This window comes from Paramisgurnus dabryanus, chromosome 3, assembly GCF_030506205.2.
Source record: "Paramisgurnus dabryanus chromosome 3, PD_genome_1.1, whole genome shotgun sequence".
NCBI classification, from domain to species: Eukaryota; Metazoa; Chordata; class Actinopteri; order Cypriniformes; family Cobitidae; genus Paramisgurnus; species Paramisgurnus dabryanus.
The window spans coordinates 35,668,712-35,693,492 of NC_133339.1; the positions used below are offsets into that span (position 1 = coordinate 35,668,712).

At 36.0% G+C, this 24,781-nt stretch overlaps 2 protein-coding genes across 3 annotated transcripts in view; both read left to right on the forward strand.

Annotated features, from left to right (window-relative positions):
* Positions 1-9,451, forward strand: part of ints1 (integrator complex subunit 1) — a 36,651-nt gene extending 27,200 nt beyond the window's left edge. The window contains exons 39-48 of one of the 2 annotated variants that reach the window (XM_065260322.2): positions 1,446-1,575; positions 1,665-1,798; positions 5,298-5,490; positions 5,780-5,901; positions 6,002-6,111; positions 6,363-6,476; positions 7,417-7,487; positions 7,564-7,655; positions 7,756-7,865; positions 9,079-9,451. In XM_065260322.2, the coding sequence (XP_065116394.1) occupies positions 1,446-1,575; positions 1,665-1,798; positions 5,298-5,490; positions 5,780-5,901; positions 6,002-6,111; positions 6,363-6,476; positions 7,417-7,487; positions 7,564-7,655; positions 7,756-7,865; positions 9,079-9,194 (1,192 nt within the window). In that variant the 3' untranslated portion in view covers positions 9,195-9,451. Of the gene's footprint in view, positions 1-1,445; positions 1,576-1,664; positions 1,799-5,297; positions 5,491-5,779; positions 5,902-6,001; positions 6,112-6,359; positions 6,477-7,416; positions 7,488-7,563; positions 7,656-7,755; positions 7,866-9,078 lie in introns of both variants that reach the window. The other variant, XM_065260240.2, reaches the window with a different exon arrangement.
* A 137-nt stretch (positions 9,452-9,588) lies between these two features.
* LOC135741673 (uncharacterized) lies at positions 9,589-23,010 on the forward strand. Its single transcript, XM_065260441.2, has 3 exons — positions 9,589-18,976; positions 19,774-19,931; positions 21,689-23,010. Exons 1-3 carry the CDS (start codon positions 18,751-18,753, stop codon positions 22,112-22,114), a joined length of 810 nt encoding a protein of 269 aa, XP_065116513.1. The 5' UTR covers positions 9,589-18,750; the 3' UTR covers positions 22,115-23,010.
* Positions 23,011-24,781: the final 1,771 nt, after the last annotated feature.

Sequence of the window (24,781 nt, forward strand, 5' to 3'; positions counted from 1 at the left end):
AGCAAAAAAAATTTAATACCTTAAAATTGGTGTAATTGTTTGGTTTGCAGCTTATTTCATGGTTCAAACAAGGCTATTGTTTTAACATAAATTACCTTCTCCAACATAATGATCATATTAAACTGTGGCGGGCTGCACAAGATAAAGAGGAGGGCTGCATGTGGCCCCTGGCCCTCCAGTTGTCCATCCCTGATTGAGAGATTTTCAAATTTACAATAAATGTACATTTAAATCTTATTTGATTGTTGGTTTTAATTGTTGGGTGAAGATAAGGGTTAGACCGTTTGGGCCTTGGACTCAGCCTTTCAGAGGCATGTTGTCATGAATGTTCAAACACTTGTAAACAGTAATTATTTGAGGTATATTACGTTATTTAAAATGATTTATTCTACCCGAATGGGTGCGATGTAGGTATTAAATTTCATTTGAAGTGGTATTAAAAAGGTCTTAAAAAGCCTTGAATTTAGGTTTGACAATCCTGGGGGTACCCTGGTTTGAAAGTGCTGTCAGAAGCTTGGTAGTGATGACGTTGATGTCGATAGACTGTGGTGTTCACAGATAGCATGCAACCATTGAAACAATGTTAAAAATCGTTGTTTTATCAATGTTAATGCCATTGAATCAATATCACCTTTGCACCCTCCATTAATATTGAAGAAATATTGAAATTTCAACAAATCACCATTACCGTGATCAGTGTTTGCTTTAGTTGGGCCCTTTACTCTTGTGTTTAATCTTAAGTTTTCTTTGCCTGTTGAAGCAGTGTTTTAAAATACATCTGTTATTGCAAAGAAAACAAAGATCTAATGTTATCAAGTAGTTTAATTATTGTAGATACACCTAAATAATATTAGTTAAATACATTTAAAGATGTGTAAGAACTGGACATTACAGTACTAGTTGGAGACAGTGTCAGGTCTGTTATTTTGAGGATTATAAAAACACATTTAGAAAGTTAAACTACTGAATCTATCTCTGACATCATGAATTGGTCTATGAATCTCATCAATGGTGACGTTCAACAAAAGAAAGCTTCATGCTGCAATGCATGCTGGGTATCATCGTAGTACTAAACTAACTCCCAGCATGCATTGCAGTTGATCATTTTATCTGAATTTGTTTGATGATTGTCACTATTGTTGAGATTTGTAGGATGAGTAATGATGTCTAAATGTGTCAGCATTTTTTCTGCGTATCTTGACACAGCGGATTTACGGCTTGTGAACACAACAGCGGATTAGCAGGCATAAACCACAATTAGTTAAAGTGTTGTTAAGTAGCAGACCTCCGCTTGACTGGACAAGCAGTTTTAAGTGACCTTGAGTGTTTCTAATAACAACATTTAATACGACTTTATAACAAATCATTCTTTTAACAAAATAAATATAACAATGTTTCTATTTACTTAGCAATATCTTATTTTAAACGTGATGCTTTGTTTGCAGTATAATGAGTAAAAGGTGTCAGACGCTGCTACTGCAGATCTACCTGCACTTTCCAGAGGTCATCCAACACGTCCGCCTACCCGAGGCGTCGCTGAGCGGAGAGGCCACAGCCGATGGTAGCACCTGCAAGGTACCCGCTGTAACATCTGACACCTGAGAGCATCATGCTCAATGCTTGAGAAGATGATTATATTGTGTATGTGTGTTGTTTGTGCTTAGCTGGACGTTCTGGTGCATCGTCTCATCACCCTGCTAGCTGACACAGGAGACACGAAATCAGCCGAAAACCGCGCGTCCGATGCGAATCTGGCCTGCAGGAAACTGGCCGTGTCCCACCCGGTGCTACTGCTGAGGTTTGCCACACAACTCCTATTCAGTTACAAATAAGAAAAGCTGTTGCACAGCTTTACTGTAGCTATTAAATAGCAGGGTTCCCACAAGTCATGGAATTTCTGGAATATCATGTGATTTTCCAGACATTGAAAGTCAGGAAATTGTGTATACAGGGTTCCCGCGGGGTCTTAAAAAGCCTTAAAAGCATTGAATTTATGAATTTGGAAATAATACCTTAAAAAGACTTAAAAAAGTCTTAAATTTTGATGTCTGGGTCTTAAAAATTGTGCTGTATGTAACTTCTCCATATTGTATTTTTCCTTAAAAGTTTCTTTGTCAACCACATTTTGATTAAATCAGGGATGCAAACACATCGCTTTTCAGCGCCTGCGCCTTTTTATTATTAATGGCATTTTGGTTGCGAGCACATCGTGTCTCTACCGATGAGTCTGCTGTACGTTCACATGCTCTCTGTTTCTCGATGAATTGGGTGCGACATGAAGCGAGTTCAGCGTAACATGTTTCTGAACTTGAGCAGAGTTGTATGCATAGAGGTTTTCACGGAGGACCGGGTCCGATTAACATTATGTGTAAAACCCGAGTCGATAGGAAAACGGCCGTGATCAGAGTCAGTCAGCGCTAATGTTCACGTGCAGTTTCAAGCTGCGTGCCTCCGTTTCTATTGCGATAACAACTGGCTTGGTTTGAAAGTCACGACCACGTGCTGCACTTTCTTTCTCCGTCCCTTTGTTTAATAATGTTATTATTAATGAACCATCTTTTTATATCTAAAAAGTTTGCTCAAAGATCACAGAGATAGTAGCAAAAAATAAATGTGAATGTCAAGCCCATTGCACGAGCAAAGCTCAAGCTGACTCTAGATATAAAAAACGCAAAACTCTAATATAAAGTCACCAGTCACTGGGACAGCAAGTAGACTTTTGAATCTAAAATAATAAGTGGATTAAGCTCTTTTAATCTGCAAGAGAGGAATTAAAAGAGGCACTTTTACTGCTTCTGCTTTATCTAAAAAAGGAAAGAAAACTACATAAACCATAACACACCGATTACATTTATAATCTCTAGACCTGCACTTTCTATCATTAATATACTATACATATTATTGTATTCAAAAGAGTTTGATAAAAGGGGTCATCTACACAAGTATTGCTTCATATGTCAGTGCAAAAACAGTAAAGTGTTTTGTGCATTTTTTGACGAACTGGGGACTTCAATACTATTACGTCCGTTGCATTCTCTTTCCTATTTTCTTACCATTTTCGCGTCGGTTTAGGGTTAGATTTACATAATGACATCCCTACCCAAACCTAACTCTAACCCCAACGCCAGGTGACAACTGTGTCTAACCCCAACGCCAGGTGACAACTGTTTAAACTGTTTAATTTCGCGTACACTGTTTAATATGCGTAATCTAACCCTAAACCGACGCGAAAATGGTAAGAAAATAGGAAAGAGAATGCAACGGACGTAATAGTATTGAAGTCCCCAGTTCGTCAAAAAATGACGCGAAAGGTATACCCTCCGCGTAACATATTGACGCATGGTCAAGTGCGTCAAATATTGACGCCATGGGCATGAGGATGTGTAGGTTTTGTGATGCTTTGACAAACATTGTCAGCTTTGTTCATTTATGGTTGGATTTATGAAATATAATGTGAAATTAATATAAATGAATGCAGCCAGATGGAAGGCCCTGGATACGTTGCAGGAGGTGGCCAGGAAGAAGAGGAAGAAGGAGTAAAGCAAGAAGAAGTGCTAGATAGTTCAATAAGAGTTTTGGTTTAACATAAAAAATGAAATTGAATATTCCAAATTAATGTCGGCGTCTTTTGATTTTCGAATTTCATTTTTCTCTACAGTATATACCTAGGTTGGTAGGGATGGCAGGGGTCTGTGGCAATGTAGCCTAAGTATCTGGATATTTGCCTGGGTGTGAGGGCTTAGATTACCTTTCTCTTTTTTGAACATACATGTGTTTGCATCTCTGTTTGTTTAATAAAGTAGTATAAATAAAGAGTGGCGGATCCAATAATTGAGAACGCAACACAGTCCCGGGTCACAGTACAAAATACTGCGAACGCGTGATACCTTCAGTAAATGAAGATCACCACAACCATAGACTGCAACACAACACAGCAACAGGCAAAGGAGAAGCGGGAAAAATCAAAGAAAATCTCAGAAATTCCTTAACAACTTAACATTGTTTGGCAAACTTTCTTGTGGCCTACTGAAAAATTTTTTTCACACTTGCTTGGCTTATCATCTTTTTACCTATTTCACATCGGAAAAATAAATGAACACAAGTTTAAGTATTTTAGTTTTTCTTTGCTGGTAGGGACGTGAAATGGGTATTAATTTTTTATATAAATGGTCTTAAAAAGGTCTTAAAAAGACTTGAATTTTACTTGAAGAAACCTGTAGGAACCCTGTGTATATATTTTTTCCAAGTCATGAAATATCAGGGTTTTTTGCTTTACATTTTAGTTTCCATTTATTAAAATTTAATCCGCTTGTTAACTTGTGACCAAGCCTCCGCTCACTACAATTTAAACAGCTGTTTACTGGCACTGTTTATTCATTTCACGCATTTTAGAAACATTCAGGCTCATGGCATCCCAGACATAGGTCATGGAAATTCAGCTTTTTTGGTCTGTGAAAGTCAGGCAAAATCAGGGAATTTGACATTTTAATTCGAGTGGGAATCCTATGACATGAAACTAGATTCCCTGTGCATGTATCTTCCCCCATATAACAATTTGAAATAAATATTCTGCAAGAGATTATGGTAGATTTGATCAATTGATGGATTTGGTTTGAATTATAAATAGTATTACTATTTGGTCAATTTTATCTTTCCTGCCCCTAGAGAATGTTATCTTGGAGATGAAGAAAGTTGCTAAATTGTTATTAACTCTTTCCCCGCCATTGACGAGTTATCTCGTCAATCCGCAATACCGCTATTATCCACCAGCTGAATGTCCGTCTAAGTTTTGAGGATCGCTCTGCATCTGATCTCTATCAAAAGTCCTTTACAAAAATATAATTATTCATTATATTTAATTAATAATATATAATTAATTAATTAATTAATTTAATTAATTATATATAATTAATTAAAAATATAATTATCCAAGCTTTTTGCTCAAAATTTGGTTATCCAATATTTTGGCGCAAAAGATATATATATATATATATATATATATATATATATATATATATATATATATATATATTTTTTTTTTTTTTAAAGCAGAGGGTCTGTTCTTTCATTTGATATATTGTATGTTTATATATTTAAAGAAGAGCATTTTCTGGGAGGTATTCAACTTTTGTGAAAATCATGAAAAATGCTGGCTGGCGGGGAAAGAGTTAAACATAAACACTGATCAATTGTGTACAATAAGACTACAATAAGGAATATTTGTCAAAATTAATTTTTTATTCCATGTTACCTGAAATACAAGCATGTTGTGTAATCAAAATGATTTGTGTTTTCAGACACTTGTCCATGATCGCTGCTCTCCTTCATGGCCGCATCCATCTGAACATGCAGGAGATCAGGCAACAGAACCACGTCAATTTCTTCAGTGATGTTTTGGCAATCCTGGAGCTGCTGCAGCCGCTGATATTTCACTCTGACCACCAGAGGGCACTGCAGGATAGTCTGCTGTCTTTTATCAAAGTTTTACAGGTACAGCAAGGCATTGTAACTATGTGTTTTTATCATAATTGTTATCTTGATGTATGTTTTAAAGACATGCTATGATGAAATGTATTGTTGATATTAGTTTGCTGATATTCTCTATCTTCCTAATTATTACTATGACTGAACATTATGAATTATTACTTTGAACTTGGCACTTAATTGCTCGACTGTGAGTAGCTTTGGATAAAAGTGTCTGGTGAATAAATAAATGTAATGTACTTTACTATTTTTTTATTAATTTGCTTTAAACAAAAATGAGTTATGTATTTTGCAGAACTTCAGAAGATCGTCCCGTTTGCCGATCATAAATAAATTTGTGCAGTTCATTCAGAAATACATCACCTATGATGCAGCATCTGCTGTGCCCTTCCTTCAGAAACACTCTGATGTTCTCCAGTAAGATTTCTTTTTTTTTTGTCAATTTATAATTTAATTCACTCTGTAAATCTGTAGATTTTGAATAATAAACCGGTTTCTGGGGATTTCACTCTTACAGGGGTCTGTCCACTGAGAATCCTGACCTGGTTCAGCTGAAGTCTTTACTTGCTGGACTGACTCTGCCTGTGAAGTCTTGTTCCTCTGAGAGTGCTGCAGAAGACAGAGATGGTAAGGAGAGGGGCGCCACTAGCAATTTTGGGCCCTGTGAAAGAATATGAGATTGGGCTGCTTTACCACATTCATGTTACAACTAATAAAAATGATCTTTGGGGGCACAATAGTGCGTGGGCCCTTAGAATTGTCCTATCTCCCCCCCAGTGACGCCCATGGGTAAAGACTCCCACACCTCACATTACAGGTAAACATTGGAGTTGTTCTTTATCAAAACCTGTCTCTCTCTTTCCTCCCAATTTCAGCAGATGATTCGTCATCAGGTTCCCTCCCGCTGGTCAACATCTCGGCCTCTGTGCCTCTGACTGCAGCCGACATGACCAAATGCCTAAAGAAGATCTCTAAAGGAGAAGCTATTGAGGGTGAGGTTTTGAAAACTCTTTGCATAACAGTCTTCATAAGTCAGCAGAATTTGTAATTAACGCTGGCATTTGTTAAATTATATTTTATGGACTAATAGTGGGGGAAATCTGCAAATTAATTAAATGAAAAGTGTTGATGTTACTGAGATGAAAGATTCAACACTCTTCTTGCTAACATAAAGACATAGTCAAAACTATTTTAAAAAGTACAATTCATTCTATGATTTTTTTTTTATTATTACTTTTAAAGGGGTCACAGCGTGAAAATCTGACTTTTTCATGTTTAAGTGCTATAATTGTGTCCGCTGTGTTTCTATCAAACTAGAAAATGTGAAAATGAGAGCGAAAGAGAGAAAAAATAATAATTAAAAGCAAAATTTTCAATTTCAACAAACCACCATTATGGCGATCAGTGTTTGCTTTTTTCAGCTTATTTGCATTTTGCATGCACATACAAAGTGGCAGTTTTAACATGCTATAAAAATTATCTGTGGTGCACTGCAAAAAAAGATTTTCAAGAAAAAAATTGTTCTTGTTTTCAGTAAAAATATCTAAAAATTCTTAAATTAAGATGCTTTTTCTTGATGAGCAAAACGACCCAAGTGATTTTGTGCATAAAACAAGCAAAAAAATCTGCCAATGGGGTAAGCAAAAATCTTAAACACTAAATTCAAGAAAAGATTTTTTGATTTTCTTGAAAATAATTTTTTGCAGTGTGTATTTTGAGTTAAAACTTCACATACACACTGTGTGACCTATTGTACATCTTAAAAGTCTCATAATATTTAACAATGATTTTTATATAAAATGTTAACTGTAATTTTGTATAAAATGCTTAACATTTGAAAGTAAAAGTTATATTTATTAATATACAATAATTTAAATGGTTAAAAATAAAAGTATTAAATGAATTATCTAATGTTGGTGTCTTTTGTTGTAGATGTGTTTGAAGGTTTGACTGAAGTGGACGAGAAATCCAAAAGGAATCCAGAAATTATTCAGTATTTTGTTGTAAGTACATGGCAGCTTTGTACACTTAAAAACAGCAAGATTAAACAGGTATATGTAACTTGTCATGTGTTGTCAGAACGATCTTCAAAGACTGATGAGTTCACCTGAGGAGGTGTGCCGCAACATGGCATTTAGTCTTGCTCTGCGGTGTATCCAAAATATCCCCAGGTGAGTTAATTCTCCCTCAAGTTTATAGATGATGTAGTGTAAATCTACTCCAAATGCTGTTACAAATGTATTCTGTCTTTATTATCTTTGGTGACATTAGCATGGCTGCTGAATTCCTGCCAACCTTCATGTACTGTCTGGGTAGTGGGAACTTTGATGTGGTGCAGACAGCCCTGAGGAACCTGCCGGAATATGTGCTGTTGTGTCAAGGTATTCTACTTAGTAAAACTACTGTTTCTGGTGGATGTACTTTTGGTTATGCTTTACGGATGTAAAGACCATTGTCTGGATGGATTCTTCTCTGATATCATGAATAGATATATGAAGGGTTTAGATGCAAAAGCCGCTAAACACCACCTCCATCAAAAATGAGATAATGATTGTAACTGAATGCTCTCTAAATGTGCCTTCTTAAAATGTATGTATTTTAAGATTAACCCCCGTACAATGCATTACCTCTGAATTTCGAGTCAGTTACTGTAACTACATTTTGCTTGATTTTATGAAGTAAGCATGCGGCAGGTGTTCTTGAAACCAGATTTTTTTAAAGGGACAGTTTGGCCAAAATTGATATTAAACCCATGATTTACTCACCCCCAAGCTGTCCGAGATGCATATGTCCATAATTTTTCAGACAAACACATTTTCTGTTATTTTAGAAAATGTTTTAGATCTTTCAGTTGATTAAATGTAATGTTACAGGGTCCACGTCCTTCAAGCCCCAAAAAATTGCATCCATCCTTCACAAAATTAATCCGAATGGCTCCACGATGATAAAGAAAGGCCTTCTTGGGGTAATCCGCGCCGTTTTGTTGTAGAAATATCCATATTTAAAACTTTATAAACGAAAATAACTAGCTTCCAGTATTGCCGCCATCTTAGACTCCTCTGTATTCAGGAGAGAGTATTAGCGTAGTGTACGCACTTTTCTTAGTGACGTATGACAAATACAGAGGGCGGGGGCACAGAGCAGCAGCAGAGAAACCTCCGTAAACTGCGTACGCTCTGCTCTCATCTTGAATGCGGATGCGACCAAGATGGCGTCGTACCGGAAGCGAGTTATTTTTGTTAATAAAGTTTTAAATATGGATATTTCTACAACAACATGCGGATTACCCTCAGAAGGCCTTAGTTTATTACAGTGGAGCCGTTTGGATTTATTTTGTGAAGGATGGATGCACATTTTTTGGACTTGAAGGACGTGGACCCCTTAACTTTACATTTGAACTGAAAGATCTAAAACATTTTCTAAAATAACTGAAAATGTGTTCGTTTAAAAAAATTTGGACACATGCATTCTGGACAGCTTGGGGGTGAGTAAATCAAAGGTTTAATATCATTTTTGGCCGAACTATCCCTTTAAGGTGTGGGTTGCTTTTGGCCTCTATCAAAAAATAAATTTTTTATGCTTTTCTTTTTTCAGAGCATGCTGATATTCTGCTCCACAAAGCGTTTTTAGTGGGCATCTACGGTCAGATCGACACCAGTTCCATGATCGCAGAATCCATGAAGATCTTGCGCATGGAAGCGACAACATAAACTTCCGTTTTAAACATACTGATACAAAGTTTCGTTTTAACTCAGATGTGTCATGCACGCTCGACTCCATTCTTATCGTCATTGATAAAAATCTTACAATCTGTATTTAGGCATAGCATTGGACGTCAGTTTTTTTGGAACGCATCAAATTAAAAAGATGATGAAACGTTAGTCATATTCATCTGCTGGGAGTAATGTCTGTCATAAGTCTTTTTGTGCACCGCTTTGAATAATAAAACAATACGTCTATAAATGCACCTTATCTACTTTATATTGTTTGTTTTTACTTTGTGTCATACTTTATTACATTTCTAACTTTTTTAACGCTTAAACACTGCTGCCGTTTCTAAAAATAACTTTACATAGGAGAATGCGGGAAGGCTGTAATCTTTTCCCTGCTTGATTGAAAATGAGTGAGGCTGAGACTTTCTGCCCCCCTTTCTTCACTTTTTATCCTTAACAGATCAAAGCTATGCCACAACTGCTATGATTGAAGTCTATTTACCATGAAAGTGCAAGTTGTTCATGTCCAGTGTCAGTGATTTCATCTAAAAACCTCTGTATAGAAAGAGATTGAAGAACAGCGCGCCGGCATGCCGGTAAGCATTGCTCTCAGCCTCGGCTAAATTAACCGTGGCGGTAATTGTTCAATCACACAGACCAAAGCTTTATGTCTGAAGGGTGCATCGGGGCAGGCTGTTTAGAGCAGGGCTAAGAGTGAGCGTATGGGTGTCTGGTTACATTGGGGTCTGTCAAAGCGGGTTTTCTGTGTATTGTACAAGGGAAACGGCGGACGTGCCTGCACTGGTGGGTGAGGAACGCTGTCCTCCACTGCGACTGACAGCTCTCAGCGAGCGCAGCAAAGTCCACCTGATGAAAGCAGTTTCTTCCACAGTTTCTGCGTTTTCCTTTTAACATGTCATAAGTGGAATTTAGGGATCTCATTTCTTATGTTTTAAACAGTGTCTCCTTTGATTTGTTGCTCCTAATTTCTATCTTGAAGAAAATAGCATCCATGGGAAAAACACCACGGTGCTGTCAGTTAATTGTCAGCTCAAGTTTCTATCAAATTTGTACTTCTTTGATGTATGGGTTAAGCAGTGATCTGTGTTAACACGTAAACGGTAGACGTCTTAATTGTCGTTTCGAGTGTTGTGACTACCTAATGCTTAGCTAATTTCCTCCGAGAGGCAGAAGTCAATTTTCACCATCATTTGTCTTGTGTTGGATGCGCTTGATCAGTCTTAATTGCACCTGTAAGGTGTCGCATAACAGGGATTTCTTTCAAAAGCACAGTTAGTGGAGTTTCATCGGCTTGCCCCAGATGCTTTAACCGCCTGTGCTTTTGGTCAGATTCCCAGGAAAGTTTTCATAGGCTGGCTCGCACTGGGGCGGAACGGAGATGAGTGACAGCATGGGTTGGGCAGACTTGGTGGGGTGCGAGTGAGAAGTGATTGTGATGAGTTACTGACACATCGATAAGCGCAATTATTTTCATGAGGCATGCTACATAAGACAGCTGCATGTGTTGTTTAACATTTTTATTTCTTTTTTGGTGAGGTTTGTGGTTCTCTGCTACTGTTGCTAACTGGTAGGCTTTTGATGTTTCCTCGGTGTTGCTTTGGAATGAAGCGTCTGCTAAATGGTTTAATAAATAAATCAATTGGTGGATCAGTATGCTAACAAGGTCATGGGTTTTGAAAAGGGATTTACTGATACAAGATTTCTGTGCTGATTTCGATATATGATTACTTAAAATGACATTTACAGATACCAGTAGTTTTGCTTTTTACTTCTTGTTTCAAATTATTATGTCATGAAATCCTAGAAGTGCAGAGCGTACAAACTGGAATTTTGCCATTGTCACCCAATTCAAAATAATCACACAGTATGAGTATTGATTGCTAGACAGGGCTCCAGACTAACTGTTTTCACTAGGAGCACAGTGGCCCCCAACTGAACATTTTAGGGGCGCAACCATAAAATTTAGGGGCACATACCGTAAATCAACATGCTAACCAAATATTCATATTTCTACTAAGTTATACACTGTATTACTAATAAATACTTTGATGATAGATGCAGAAAGTACAATGTGCTGTTTTAAATTCAGTGTCACATCACAAAAAAAGGTCAAATTTACTGGTCGCAGATGTGCGACTGGATGTAAAATTCAGTGGCACACTCTCAATATTTGGTGGCAGTATGGAGCCCTTTAGGATAGCCTATAATCTGCCCGATTATCAATTGTTTTTTAACAATAGTGTAAAAAATTATCTGATATATCGGCCAAAATATCGGTGCATCCGTAGTTTTGAATACTTGAAATACACTGAATGTAAAATGTAAATCTAGAATGCATTGTGCATTGCATCGGATAAATGCATATGCAAACACCCATAAATGTTAATATGGCGCGGGTCAAACTTTTACCAAGTTTATACATATATATATACTATACTGTGTTATGCTAACTTACAATGTTTTTTACTTGTATATGTCATGTAATAAAAAACATATAAAACAAAAATGAATATATCCGGTATTTTGCAGTGGCGGCTTGTAACTGCTCATCCGAGGGGCGCAGATTCAAAATAAGTGTTCGGAGTGTCATTTGTTGCTTGCGCTTTCAAAATATGTGTTTGTTGCATCATGTGTTTTGTCAAAATAAGTGCCTGCTGTACACGTGTCTAAACCGTTTATTATAAAAGAGACGCTCATGTTCACAAAATACACGCAAGGCACTCCCTTAACAGTCAACTCTGATTACACATGAGATTATAAGAGTATCTGACAAACACGCGCATCTCTTTTATCATAAACATTTTTGACATGTCTGCAGAAGGGACCTTTTTTAAGAAGACACGTGATGCACATAGGATCACTCAACACGCAGAACACATATTTTGAAAAAAGGAACCACACACATGACAGGACACATACATGATGTGACGGACTTTGCATCGAGCGCCCTCGAAAAAGAAGTTACCGGTCGCCACTGGTATTTTGTCTCTTAATTACTGAAGTCTCATATTTTCTTTTTTTTTATATTTTAAAAACAAATGCAGCTTAAAATCACAAGAGCCAAATGTTAATAGTTCAACTATGAACAAAAAGTGCAATTGTAAATAATCAGCACATTTATTTTTGTATATATAAGTGTAATGCAGAGCTCTACAACTTAATTTGTTTATTACAGTTTAACTTTCATTATTGTTACATTTCAAGTAAACATATGCATGCAATCACAACATTTATACCACGGGTCTGTTGAATGCTGTATTCTGATTGGCTGAAAAATGTGTTCTGTGGGTATGTGTTAATTTCTAAAAACCGCACATCTAACTTGTCAAATGTCTTAAAAATAGGCACCAGAGCAATGTTTATGCTAACTGTGGTATAAGAGGAATAATTGAATCCGGTCCTTTGAATTATTTGAAAATAATGCACACCCGCGGTGTAACGACACTCCGCGTCGTGCCGCATTGTACCTTGGGTGTGCATTATTTTCTTATAATTCAATGGCCCGTCGTCAATTATTCCTTACATAACCTAGTCTTCTAATGACTAAAATTGCACTGCATGTTTTCTTTTATAATATTTAAAAAATGTAGGATAATAACTTCCTTTCCAATGTACACGGCATTCGGACACGACTGTCAGGGTTCGCTCATTCCAGCAAAGGAACCTTCAATGTCCGAATATTCACCATAGTAAAATAAATAAATGAATGCAAATAAATATATAATAAACTATATACCAAGGGTTACTAATAAACTTAAACAAAAAAGGATTCATGATTAATAATTTTGACCCCGCACACACTTTTTTGATTGGAACACACTGATATACATCACATCCGGTCGGCGTGTCGCATGCGGTGGCTTGAGTATTTTTTTTGCATGCAAAGCTTAAATAAACCAAAGACTCTCCTTCCAGTTTATTGGCCGTCATTTGTCGTGTACAGTGAAAAGGCGGCTTTAAAGTAACCACGGTGATTTTAAACAAGTGCATAATAGGGTCCCTTGTTGGCAAACGCTAATTAACACTAGCTCCGCCTCCCAAAGTTATGTTAGAATACTAAAGTTTAAAAAAGCTGAACTCTTAAAAATGAAGGTGCTTAAAAGGTTCTTCACAGTAATGCCATAAATAACCTTTTTTTTGGTTCCTATACAAAAAAACATTTAGTCAAAGGTTTTTTAAAGAACCATTATACAGAAAATGTTCTTCTATGGCATCGTGAAGCATGCTTTATTTCTAACGGCTAAAGGACAATAAATCTTCGACTGTGACTTCATATGATTCAAAGTGCATGAAAAATAATAATGATACTAACAAGAGAAACATCAGATACAATTGGTTACTTGTTATAGTGCTAGATTTTAATGATATGATTTTTTTTTAACAGTGAAACAAACTTCTTATTCAAAAAAATGAAATCTCATTGGAATCTGCACTTTTTTTTATAATGTTTTATGCAACTCGTCTAAATGTTTACATTTACAGTGGCCATCCAGTTCTTTCAGTCAGAGCAACAAAATTATACTCAATCACATAAATTTTGGGCCCGTTCCACTAAGTTTGACAATTAAAAAGTGTTCAAGTACAGTTCGTCTTAATTTTGAACAGTAAACGTATTGTTGTAAAGTTTAAAACCGCTGCGGGAAGGGCGGAGATGTGCCAGTACCTGCCCGTGCACACCTGTCGACTCTGTGTTCCTCAACAGCACCTTCGCCTTAGATCATCTCCTCTTCCTCCACGCATGAGTTGTGCCTGGCTAGCGTGGAAAAAATGTGGACCGGCTCTCGCCTTCCTTTTCCCTGACGCTTTGAAGTGTAAAGTGTGATTGCTTTTGGATCGCGGCCGTTCTCCTTGAAGGTTTTGACATGAAAAGCTGCCTGGGCTCTCAGGTTTATCCCATTGCAAGTGATCCAGGACTAAACCAATCAGCTTAACGCCCGAGAGATACAATTACTAAAAGGGGGAAAGGGGCACTAATGATACTTATCTTTAAACTATATTTCCTTCTAATTGAGAATCACATTGTTATCCTATTTATATATGAATGCATGTTGTGGTTAGTTATCATAGATTCACGTGGAGGTCGGTCAGGAAGCCTGACTAGTATTTTTTTGTTAAAATGGGAGCTTGGTTTAGGTGAGTTGAAACATTAGTGATAATGGATCTTGCTCTTTGGACTTGTAAGTGTACAACAACTATTTTTGTCTGCAAATTAAAGCACTTTCCCATGACTCATGGACACTCATCCATCATGCTTTGCTGTTTCAGGTGTCGTGTATTCCTGAGTGTCACTCAGATGAGTATTAATGATATTATGGATTGTTCCCTGTCTCTGTCATCCGTGAGCCTGTGCTGGCCTATCCTCAGCAGAATTTGGCAATATCAGAGACTGCGTGGATTGACTTGAAATATTTAAACCTTTTTAATTTGTAAACAACTCTTGATTCACTGTTTAAACCTGCTCGCGTCTCATTGAAGTGTTTTTTCGTTGTAAATGCAAGAAGCATTTTCTATTGCTTCAGAAGTTATTAACCTTCTAAGTTATGAGTTAAGAAAACCCATGGCACACTATGAAAGTCACCTGCTCATTTAAATGCAGGGTAATGGCACCTCGAGTTAAGAAGCAAATCAAATAGCGTGTTATGTTTATTGTTTGCAGCCCAGTCTATTTCCAGTCTTGTTTTTCAGTGATTCGCTTTAATTATGATTCTGAATTGAAACAATTGAGATGAGTGACTTCACTCTCTGTGGTATTTTCACGTTCTTGTCTTATTGTCTACCTCTCTTAAACGCTTTGAGCACAGAATTGAAATCTCAGTTTGTCTAATATGCAACAGAGACCCATTTCTCTGCCAAACATTATAGTCCTCTGTTGATACTCTTGTTACAAATCCTTTTGTGTATTTAAATGACTGCACACTATCTCATATAACCGTCAGACTAAAAGATCAATATAAACCTGCAAGAACTGCTGGCGTTGTTCCATAGTGTCTCCTTCAATTGTATGGGAAAATTGTAAAATCAGCCTGCATGGTGCTTGCTAAGGAAAGCATTTCTAAAACAAGATACCTTAATTACATGCAACTAACCCTAAACCAAACCCTAATCCTTAAAACAATTGTGAGATACCTGGTTGCCTTTTATTTTCAGTTAATTTAACAAAATAAATATTAGTTAACATCTTGTTAACCATTATTACTCAGTATTAAATGTATAATTACACTGTAACATGGATACCGTAAACAATCCTGCCAGTTTGTTGGTGCAAAAAATGAATTCAGTATAAGCCAAGGCATTTGCAAATAATTATCATTCTAAAGGAATGAGGAAAGCAGGTTAGGTCTTAGATCCCTCAATGTTTTGACAGATGTCTGAGGGTTTTTTGTCCTGTTTTGTCCTTGTGGCCTATGAAGACAGTGACTCACCCAGGCCAGATCAGCCCAGCTGTGTGCCGTCAATGTTCGGATCTGATCAAAGTTAACGCAGGATTAACGGTTAGCTGATGCTGGTGACAGCTCCTGAATCTCTCTGTAGTCTGATCTTATTAACGAATAGAGCAGGTGAAGATGATGGTGAGGTGAAATGTTGCTGAGAATTAAGTAGCGTACTTATGTTTTCATCTCATTACGACAGGAATGCAGATGTTGGGATTCTCTAGATTAATTTATGCTAGTTTTAACCATATTAATCATTTACTCCCTCTAATTTTTTGTAAAACTGTATGAGTTTCTATATTATGTTAAATACAATAATATTAGGTTTTGATAAATAATTGTAAGCACACACTTGACACAGCACCCATTGATTTCAAAGTAGAAAAAAATACTATGGAAGTCAACTGTGCGGTTAACATAATATATTAAAATATCTTTTTTTGTGTTCAACAGAATAAAGAAACTCATACAAGTAGAACAACATGAGGAGAAGTAAATATTGACAACATTTTTGATAAAGCTTATATTTTTAAGCGTTACCAAATATTTATTTATTTATAGTTTTTTCACCTTAAATTTTTCGCTTAAAGTAAATAAAAAGTGTTACCAATTGTTGCAAAGTAATTTTTTAAGATTCAACTTTCACTTTGTACCTGGAAGCTGTATGCACAATAAAAACCAGACTGATCTTATGGAAAGTTGTGTTTTAGTCACGCAAAATTTGATCAATTTATTCGTGTCCATGCCGCGAAATTCTTGAGCACCAATGTTTTTTTCGTGACGAATTTCTAGTTTTTTGTGTCATTTTATGTATCGTTTTCTCCTATTTTCTTACCATTGTCGCTTGGGGTTGGGGTTAGAATCGCTTTGTTAAATTTTTAGACATCCAAACCCCAACCCCAACTCCAGGCGAGAATAGTTTTAAAAGCGAAAGAAAAACATTTAGAAACCAAGTACATCCTAACCCAAACCCCAAATCTAACCCCAAGCGACAATGATTCAAAAAAATGAGAAAACAATACATAAAAAGACACGAAAAAGAAAGTGGTGCCACGGACACGAAAAACTATTTATAGAAATTTGTGCGAGTGTCACGACAAAGACATTCGTGATCAAGGCACGGAAAAAGCTGAATTTCGCGCCATGGACACGAATACATTGATCAAATTTTGAGTGACTATAGACGGTTTCATCTGACGTACGTGCGGTGACGCAATACGCGTCTGGTCCGAACTTTACTTCCGTTTTCAGTTTTTTTTAATGGTTTTAACTAGGCTAAACTGAACTCTTAAACAAATACCTTGTCGAAAATAACAAATGTTTTGGTCTCCTAGGTAATTGTGTGGTTTATTTTGCTTGTTATATAAATTAACTTAGTTTAAAATACTTTCTTGTTAGTTATTCTTAGTGAAGTTTACCTGAAGTGTGGACCAAGAAAGCGGCTTGTTTATGTTGTTACTGCTGAAACTGTCTATAACACGACTTTCCATGAGATCATGTTTTTTAAATGTAACATTTTTTTTAAGGTAGCATTAGCCGTTAGCTTTTTACTGGAGAAGTTAAACTTTGTTAAAAAAACGCAATTCTGTTAAAGCATCTGTAGTTGTTACTGAAATGAATGATTATCAATCATCTGCTAACCTCCTCTTGAAACATCGTTGTGTTTTGACCTCAATGCTAATCAATTCTTTACAATGTCCTACCATCTGTTTTAAGTTTGTATAATTCATTGCCACAATATATGTTTATAAAACACAATTTCTCCAACCTGTTGAAGTTAATAGCTTGACATTCCTCTCAAAGCGCAGTTCGGTCTTAGTCGGGAAAGTGATCTGTTTTCAAAGGCCAGAGATCCGTGACCCAAATCTATTGTTGGTGAACTCTGTCCAGAGCTCACAACTAAACAATACAGCTTGTTTGGACAGGTGATCTTATTCCTGATGTGAAGAAGGCTTCGAGTGAGATAACAGGCTTAGGCATCTATTGGAACAAAGGTATCGGTTTTAATCCGACATGCAGCAGAATTCCCAGTCGGCACACATCCTCTATTTTAAACGCAAAGACGATGTTGATTATGAAAACTCATCAAAGGATTTTTCATTCAGTCGTGTTGTATCGCAAATGAATGTCATGCAAACATCCAAATGCCGCGAATGGGCTTGTAAATGAATGTCAATTATGTGGCCCAATTAGTGTGATGTGTTTACTGTGTAAACAGAGGCTGTTTGTTTGCGCTCTCCGCAGATTTTAGCCGAAGCTCTGTTTGTGTTGGGTGTTTCTTATTGAACGTTTCTCAGCTGCGAAACCTTTTGATTCTCCCTTAATGATTTAATATCCATCTGTTTTATCAGTGCGTTTTAATGACTTGCAGACGATTATAACAGCAGCAAAATGAAAGCGCACTAACAGGTCTCGCCGGTGTTCGTACGTGTCTCTGGAAGCGTCTCCGGCTTTCGCCATATCTTCTCGCCACACTCCAATTCCAAACGTCTGGTTTGTCATATTAATAAGCGAATGCTGAAGAGTGTCTGAACTTGCCTATGGAACATTTCAGTAAGACGGGCCTTTCTTTACCCCTCCCCAAATAGAAATGGGGGATGTTACTCATTTGCTCCTTCAGAGCGGCCGAGGTGTAGATTAGAAGGCATTAGGTGTCACTATGGACAACTGCTGAAGAGTGATGCTGTAAGAAGCCTCTCTCAAATGAACCGTGGAGTCTGTGGTCCATTATGATTGGGTGCTTTCTTCAAACCCGTCTCTGTTTTACTTGGATGAGGTGAGTCACGTGACTTGGTGAGAGGGTGGGACGCCCATGAAAGTGGAACTCACACCTGACTCAGGTGAGAAAAGCTGTCTGTACTGTGGAGCATCATACAGTAAGGTCTCATGCCCTGCACCTTTGGACAATTCTGGTATAGTAGGTTCTCCTAACAGGATCTCTTCCATTTTTTTAATAACTCATCACCTTAAGAAGGATCGGTTGGAAAAGCTTTGTACATGCAGAATTGAACATTCACGTTTCCTCTGTCAACTTTCGATATTGATCTACTGCTAAAGTTTATCCAGTATCTTCATTGAAGGACCTTTGCCGAACCTAGGCCATGTTTGGCACTGGGCATCTGGTGTCTCCTCTATCTCCGGCATTCCTCCACTCTTCGGCTGCACAATTCTTCCCAGCCTTTCCCGGCAGGTTAGGTTCACCGCAGATCCTCATCCCCGGACCTCTGATCAGCTATGAACTTCTGCGCAGCTACCTGCAGCCTGAACCCTGCAAGCAGGCTCTGCTAATGGCCTCTCAGTCCTCAGGGCACCATGCTGAAAATATTGGTAAGCACATTGTTACCATCTGATCTGTCTATCTATCAGTCCATCCATCCATCTATCTATCTATCTATCTATCTCGACCTATCTGTAATAATTATGGGATAATCTGTGTAATGGAAGTTATTTTGTGGTAATGATAACTTTTTATCTTAAATGGCTGCTTACCAATAAATAATAAATACATTATTTATTATTTATTGGTAAGCATCCATTTAAGATAAATTTATAATATAATTAAATTATTTAATATTTAAATATTTATTTAAAACTTTTAAATAATGTAAGAAATATAACATTTTTAATTATTTTATTATTTTATGCTGCATTTTAATAGTTTTATTATTTTAATATCTCTATCTATCTATCTATCTATCTATCTATCTATCTATCTATCTATCTATCTATCTATCTATCTATCTATCTATCTATCTATCTATCTATCTATCTATCTATCTATCTATCTATCTTGTAAGGGTATACTTGCGTAGCCAGGCAGCCAAGAAAGCCGTTGTGTATTTATTCAGGTATTGTGGTCTCTATAAAACAAACGTGTACCGTTCATTAAGAGAAGGCCGTTTATGAGTCATATGCGCTCATAATTATCCATACGCATTTAACAGTATTTAATAGGATTCTAAATGTTTACAGAGGATTGGCTAACAGCTCGTAACTAACAATCAATTATGGGGCTCTACTGAAGAGGGCTTAATGAACGCCGCTCTAATTATCCAATCTCGAGCCATTAGTTTCTTGTCAGCCTCTGGCAATTGTCTAATTGGTGACTGTGATGTGGCTTCCAGATGAACCCCGGCCAGTGAAGCAGCGGCGAGCTCGGGCCAACTACAGCAGCTGGCAGCTGGAGGAACTGGAGAAGGCCTTTGAGAGCACACACTACCCCGATGTCTTCATGAGAGAAGCACTGGCTCTTAGACTGGACCTGATTGAGGCCAGAGTGCAGGTTGTCATAGTTACTATATTATAGAACTTTATTATAAATATTGGATATTTTCTTTCAACTATAAGCTTAGTATTATGTTTATTGTTTTGGTTCTATTTTCTTTTTAAAAAATGCAACATGGTTGCCAGTTTTTACGGTGGCATTTCGTATGTGGCTTAGAGGAATTGTTTACCAAATTGGCAACACTTTACAATAAGGGTGTATTTGTTAACATTAGTAAATATATAAGCTAGCATGAATTAACAATGAGCAAATAGTTTTTCAGCATTTATTAATAATCTTTGTCAGTGTTTGTTAATGCCAATACAATTGTTCACGCTAGTTCACTGGGCATTTAACACTTTTAAAACAACTTTAAAACAAAGGTTTTGACTTAAAACAAGGCAAAATTAATTACAACTTAATTTTTAAGTTGTTATTTTAAAGTGACATATGATATAATAGTATAATACGTAAGATATGTTGCTGATATAATTTTTACAGTGCAGTTACAACTTTTGTTCCAAAAAATATATTACTAAATTCTGAAATTAACATGAACTAAGATTAATAAATAAATAATAAATTAGTATTGTTCATTCATGGAAACTAATGCATTAACTAATGCAGTGTACAGACAAATAAAAAATAAAATTGTAGTGTTACCACTAAAATGTTTAATTCTCGGTAACACTTAACAACAAGGTTATATTAATAAACATCAGTAAATGCATTAACTAACATAAACAAACAATGACCAATGTAGTTTTTCAGCATTTATTTTCAATGTATTTTAATCATATAGTAAATGCTATAATTAAAATGAACTAAGATTAATAAAGCTGTAGAAATTTTATTGATAGTTCATGTTAGCTAATTTTGAACAAATACTGCCTTATTGTAAAGTGTTACAAAAAATTGTTGTCAACATGGCAAAGCAATAAGCAAATATTGTATACCTAAGAATTTGAACATACCAAAGATCCGTATGTATTTTGCAGCTAATATCGATCGCTAAATAAGCTCAAATTTGAGAAATATATTATTTTGCTTCGGACGGCATATTTTAACCCATCGTAGTAATTTGGATTACTTGAATATTGGATGTACAGTACGTGCTTTTTGGAGCTTCACCATGTTGAGGCCCACAAAAGAAAGAATTTATGTTTATAAAATAAATATTAAATTGCAAAAGTCTTAAGCCACCATGCTACCAGATTTGTTGTTTTTGCAATGTTATAGTGATCATATATAATTATTTTTCAGTTTTTTTATTAGAATACAACCAGAAAATACAGGAAATGTGTATGTAGTATTAAGTATTTAGGGTAAACTCCCCTTTAACTTGAGCAATAGCGGGCAGCTGCAGGATCTCTTAAACCTAAATAAAATTAACTCCTAATTTCTAATTCTAATCGATTGACTTCAGGACTTCAGTCTCCTCAAAAAAGCTCAAGATGTGTTTCATGCCAGGAGAGGTCACACTAAATACTGATTTATGCCTAAAGAAGACATTTACTTCTGAAATGTACATATTTCCTGTATTTTCTGTTTGTATCTTAATAATAAGAGTGAAAAATAAATATGGATGGACATTAAACTTTGCTAAAACAACAAAGCTGGTGATGGTAGCCTAAGACTTTTGCACAGTACTGTATATGTATGTGCGTGCATGCGTGAAATACATTTATAAATAAAAATGCTAACACAAAAACTTGGCTTTAATATAAATTGTACATTAAAATAATATGACAATATAATTTTCCTTTGTCCATCAGGTGTGGTTCCAAAACCGCAGGGCTAAAATGCGCAGACAGATGAAACTCCAAAGCCAGCCAGGTGAGCAGTGTTGCAGGCGTGACGGTGACAACAGACAGGCTGATTCGTCCAGCAGAAATCCCAGAGCTCCAGATCTCCGCAGCAGCAGTCCATGCTGGGAAAGGAAACAGGACAGTGGAAGCCCCATTTGGCCCAAACCCACCTCATCAGGTATCCACAGCCCCGTGAGCAACATGCTTCAGGGTGCTGGAGATCAGGACGGGTCAGAGGTGTCTAGTCCTGAGGACTTCCGCTGCTGTAGCATTGCCAAGCTGAGGGCGAAGGCCAGGGATTATGAAGCAGAGATCCACAGCACTGTGGCCAAAGCAAGCAGAGAGAGGAAGCTGAAGACACAAGGATCTGCCAGAGTTCTGGACAAAGACTAAGCAGATGTGCCAGTGTCCAAACTCGTTCATTAATCCAGGATCACACGGGACAAGAGGACAAATCACATTAAATATATAATTTATGGTCACTTTGACATTATTTTACCCAAATATACTTTCAGGACTGAAAAAAGTAAAACGCTAATAGATTTGTATTGTAGTTTATACTCTTGATCTTCAAAATGTCATTTTTTATTTGTGAAGCCAATATGTCCTGTAAGTCTTTTAGTCCTATATTGTATTTGTTGGGTGCAAGTATGATGTAAATATTGTGATTACTTTATGCAGACATTTTGTAATGTTTTAAATAACATTTTAGTAATTTGTATGTAAAATCAAGTATCTGTATTATTTTTTATACTGTAAAAATATTATCGAATCACTTAATAATGGCCTTCATGTGGTAGCATCTAAAGCTGTTTTTACTGAAGTCAAAATATCATTTAATATAATAGCTATTTCATGTAACAACTGCACATTTTTACTTTTTACAGTGTTCATTATATTTCGTATGTTTATAGCATTTATATCTTAAAAAAATACTTGTGCAAAGCCATATATTTTTAAGTTTTCTGCCTCAATGTATATATACAAAGATAAAAATTTCTAAATGTTTGCTGAAAATGTTTTAAAGTAAAAGTCTATTGGCTAGTAAACACTCAAAGAGGAAACACTTGATGATGTCATTGATGGCCGTCTCTTCTCAGCTATCCTGTTACTCTCTGTGGAAACACAGGATGTCTGCAAGCTGCCACAAGTCCTCGATAAACAAAGGAAATGGCAGAAAAGTGCCTGCCCTTTTGACAAATGTGCTCTTTAAAGACTGCACAACACTAAATGTATATTTTAACAACAGTTGATTGTGCAAATGATAAATCGGATGAATTTGTATTATTGCATTCTTCTACAATCATTTTTTTGTGTGTTGTATGTATTTTCATATTTTCTTGCAGGCAATTATACACTTTTATAGAAAATTACATGCTTTTAAAACACTTAGGCATACTGTAAAATAATTTGTTACCAGATGAGAACAATAAGACTTTTGAATTGTATGGAGATATATAAACATATGGAGATGGCACCTGTGCACATCAAATTAATTTATGGGTCCACAATAAGGATATTTTGGGTAGTATCAGAAATATGTCAATGTGTTAGACTCTTTGGTTATCCACTAAAACTCATGTTGAAAATCCAGAAATTACAGGAGATTTGTTTTAGTAGAGTCAGAGTGCCCTCCTCTGGGCAACAACAGGTTTATCTGTTTTAGGAACCATTTATAATGGACCATTATAGAATTATATAGGCAGGTCTTGCATGTAAAATATATGATATTTTTATTTTTGATATGCAGCCCAGATTGTCAGGATGCCTCTTTTTGTTGATCAGGTTTCTGTCTTTATGAAATTTTATGTCAAGCTTTAAACAATCCCACCAACACTCCGCCCCTCCACAACTTGATATGCTTACCATACCTAAGTCAAATTTAAAACCATCAGAGACGGTGGGTCATCTAAAATTACACTGAAAACAATCTCTCTCTATTTTTCCCATAGGACAAATGGTCTGCATTTGGTAAGCATATGGTTTAATCAACACAATGACTTGTTGATGTAATAAAAAAAATTTAAATTTGAGAGATTATGTTAATTTGTTGATTTAGAGTTATATTTAAAAATATATATTTTGTTTCATAATTGTTAACTTTTTTATGTAGATCAGTGAAACATCATCTCTGTCTTGCAGGGCAATAATAGGCCCCTAATTTTCTTGATATGCAAATGAGATGAACAGTCTGACTCCATTTAGAGGCCTTTAAACATTCACATCCAATAACTTCAACTGATTTAGAGTAGTTAGCGAAATATTAAATTACTTCATATTTTACTCACCCTCATGCCATCTCTGATGTATTTAAATTCTTTCTTTAGTTAAACACTATTTAATAATTGAGTAACACTTTACAAATAAGGTTGTATTTTTAATAAATGGATTGGCTAACATTAACTATTTTTGCTGCATAATTTATTATTTTTTACTGTAATATATGTTTATTTCAGAATTTTGTTGTATTTGTTAACATTTGATAATTCACAATAAATTAACATAAACAACTGTGTTGACTTTAGTCAACATTAACAAATATTAACATTTTTTGAAAAATAACGCTCATTTTTCGTGTTAGCTAATGCATTTACTAATGTACAAATACAGCCTAGTCATGTTATCTTCTTAGTAATCTGACTACACTGTGAAGTAAAAACGATTGTAAGATAATATTTGGGATTTGGATCTCCATTTTGAGAAACATATTCCAGCAGTTTAATTTAAAATTATTTGTTTGTGTTGAAGAAAACAAGTCGTCTACGTATGCCATGAGGATGAGATTTTTTAATTACATTTAAATGTTATATTTTATATTATACCATTCCTTTAAAATGATGGATCTCTGCAGCCCCTTGTGGTCTCATTGTGAATTCATTTGAAGTCTCATATTTTTTTTCAAACTCTCATTTTTTTTCAAAGAACATATGCTTACCATAAACAAAAATGTAAACTAATCCAAAATATATAAATAAAGCAACCAAACAAATAAAGTAATTAGTGTTTAATAATGGATCATTTCAGGCTCCGCCTCCTCTATTCAACAGGTGCGGCCGCCGC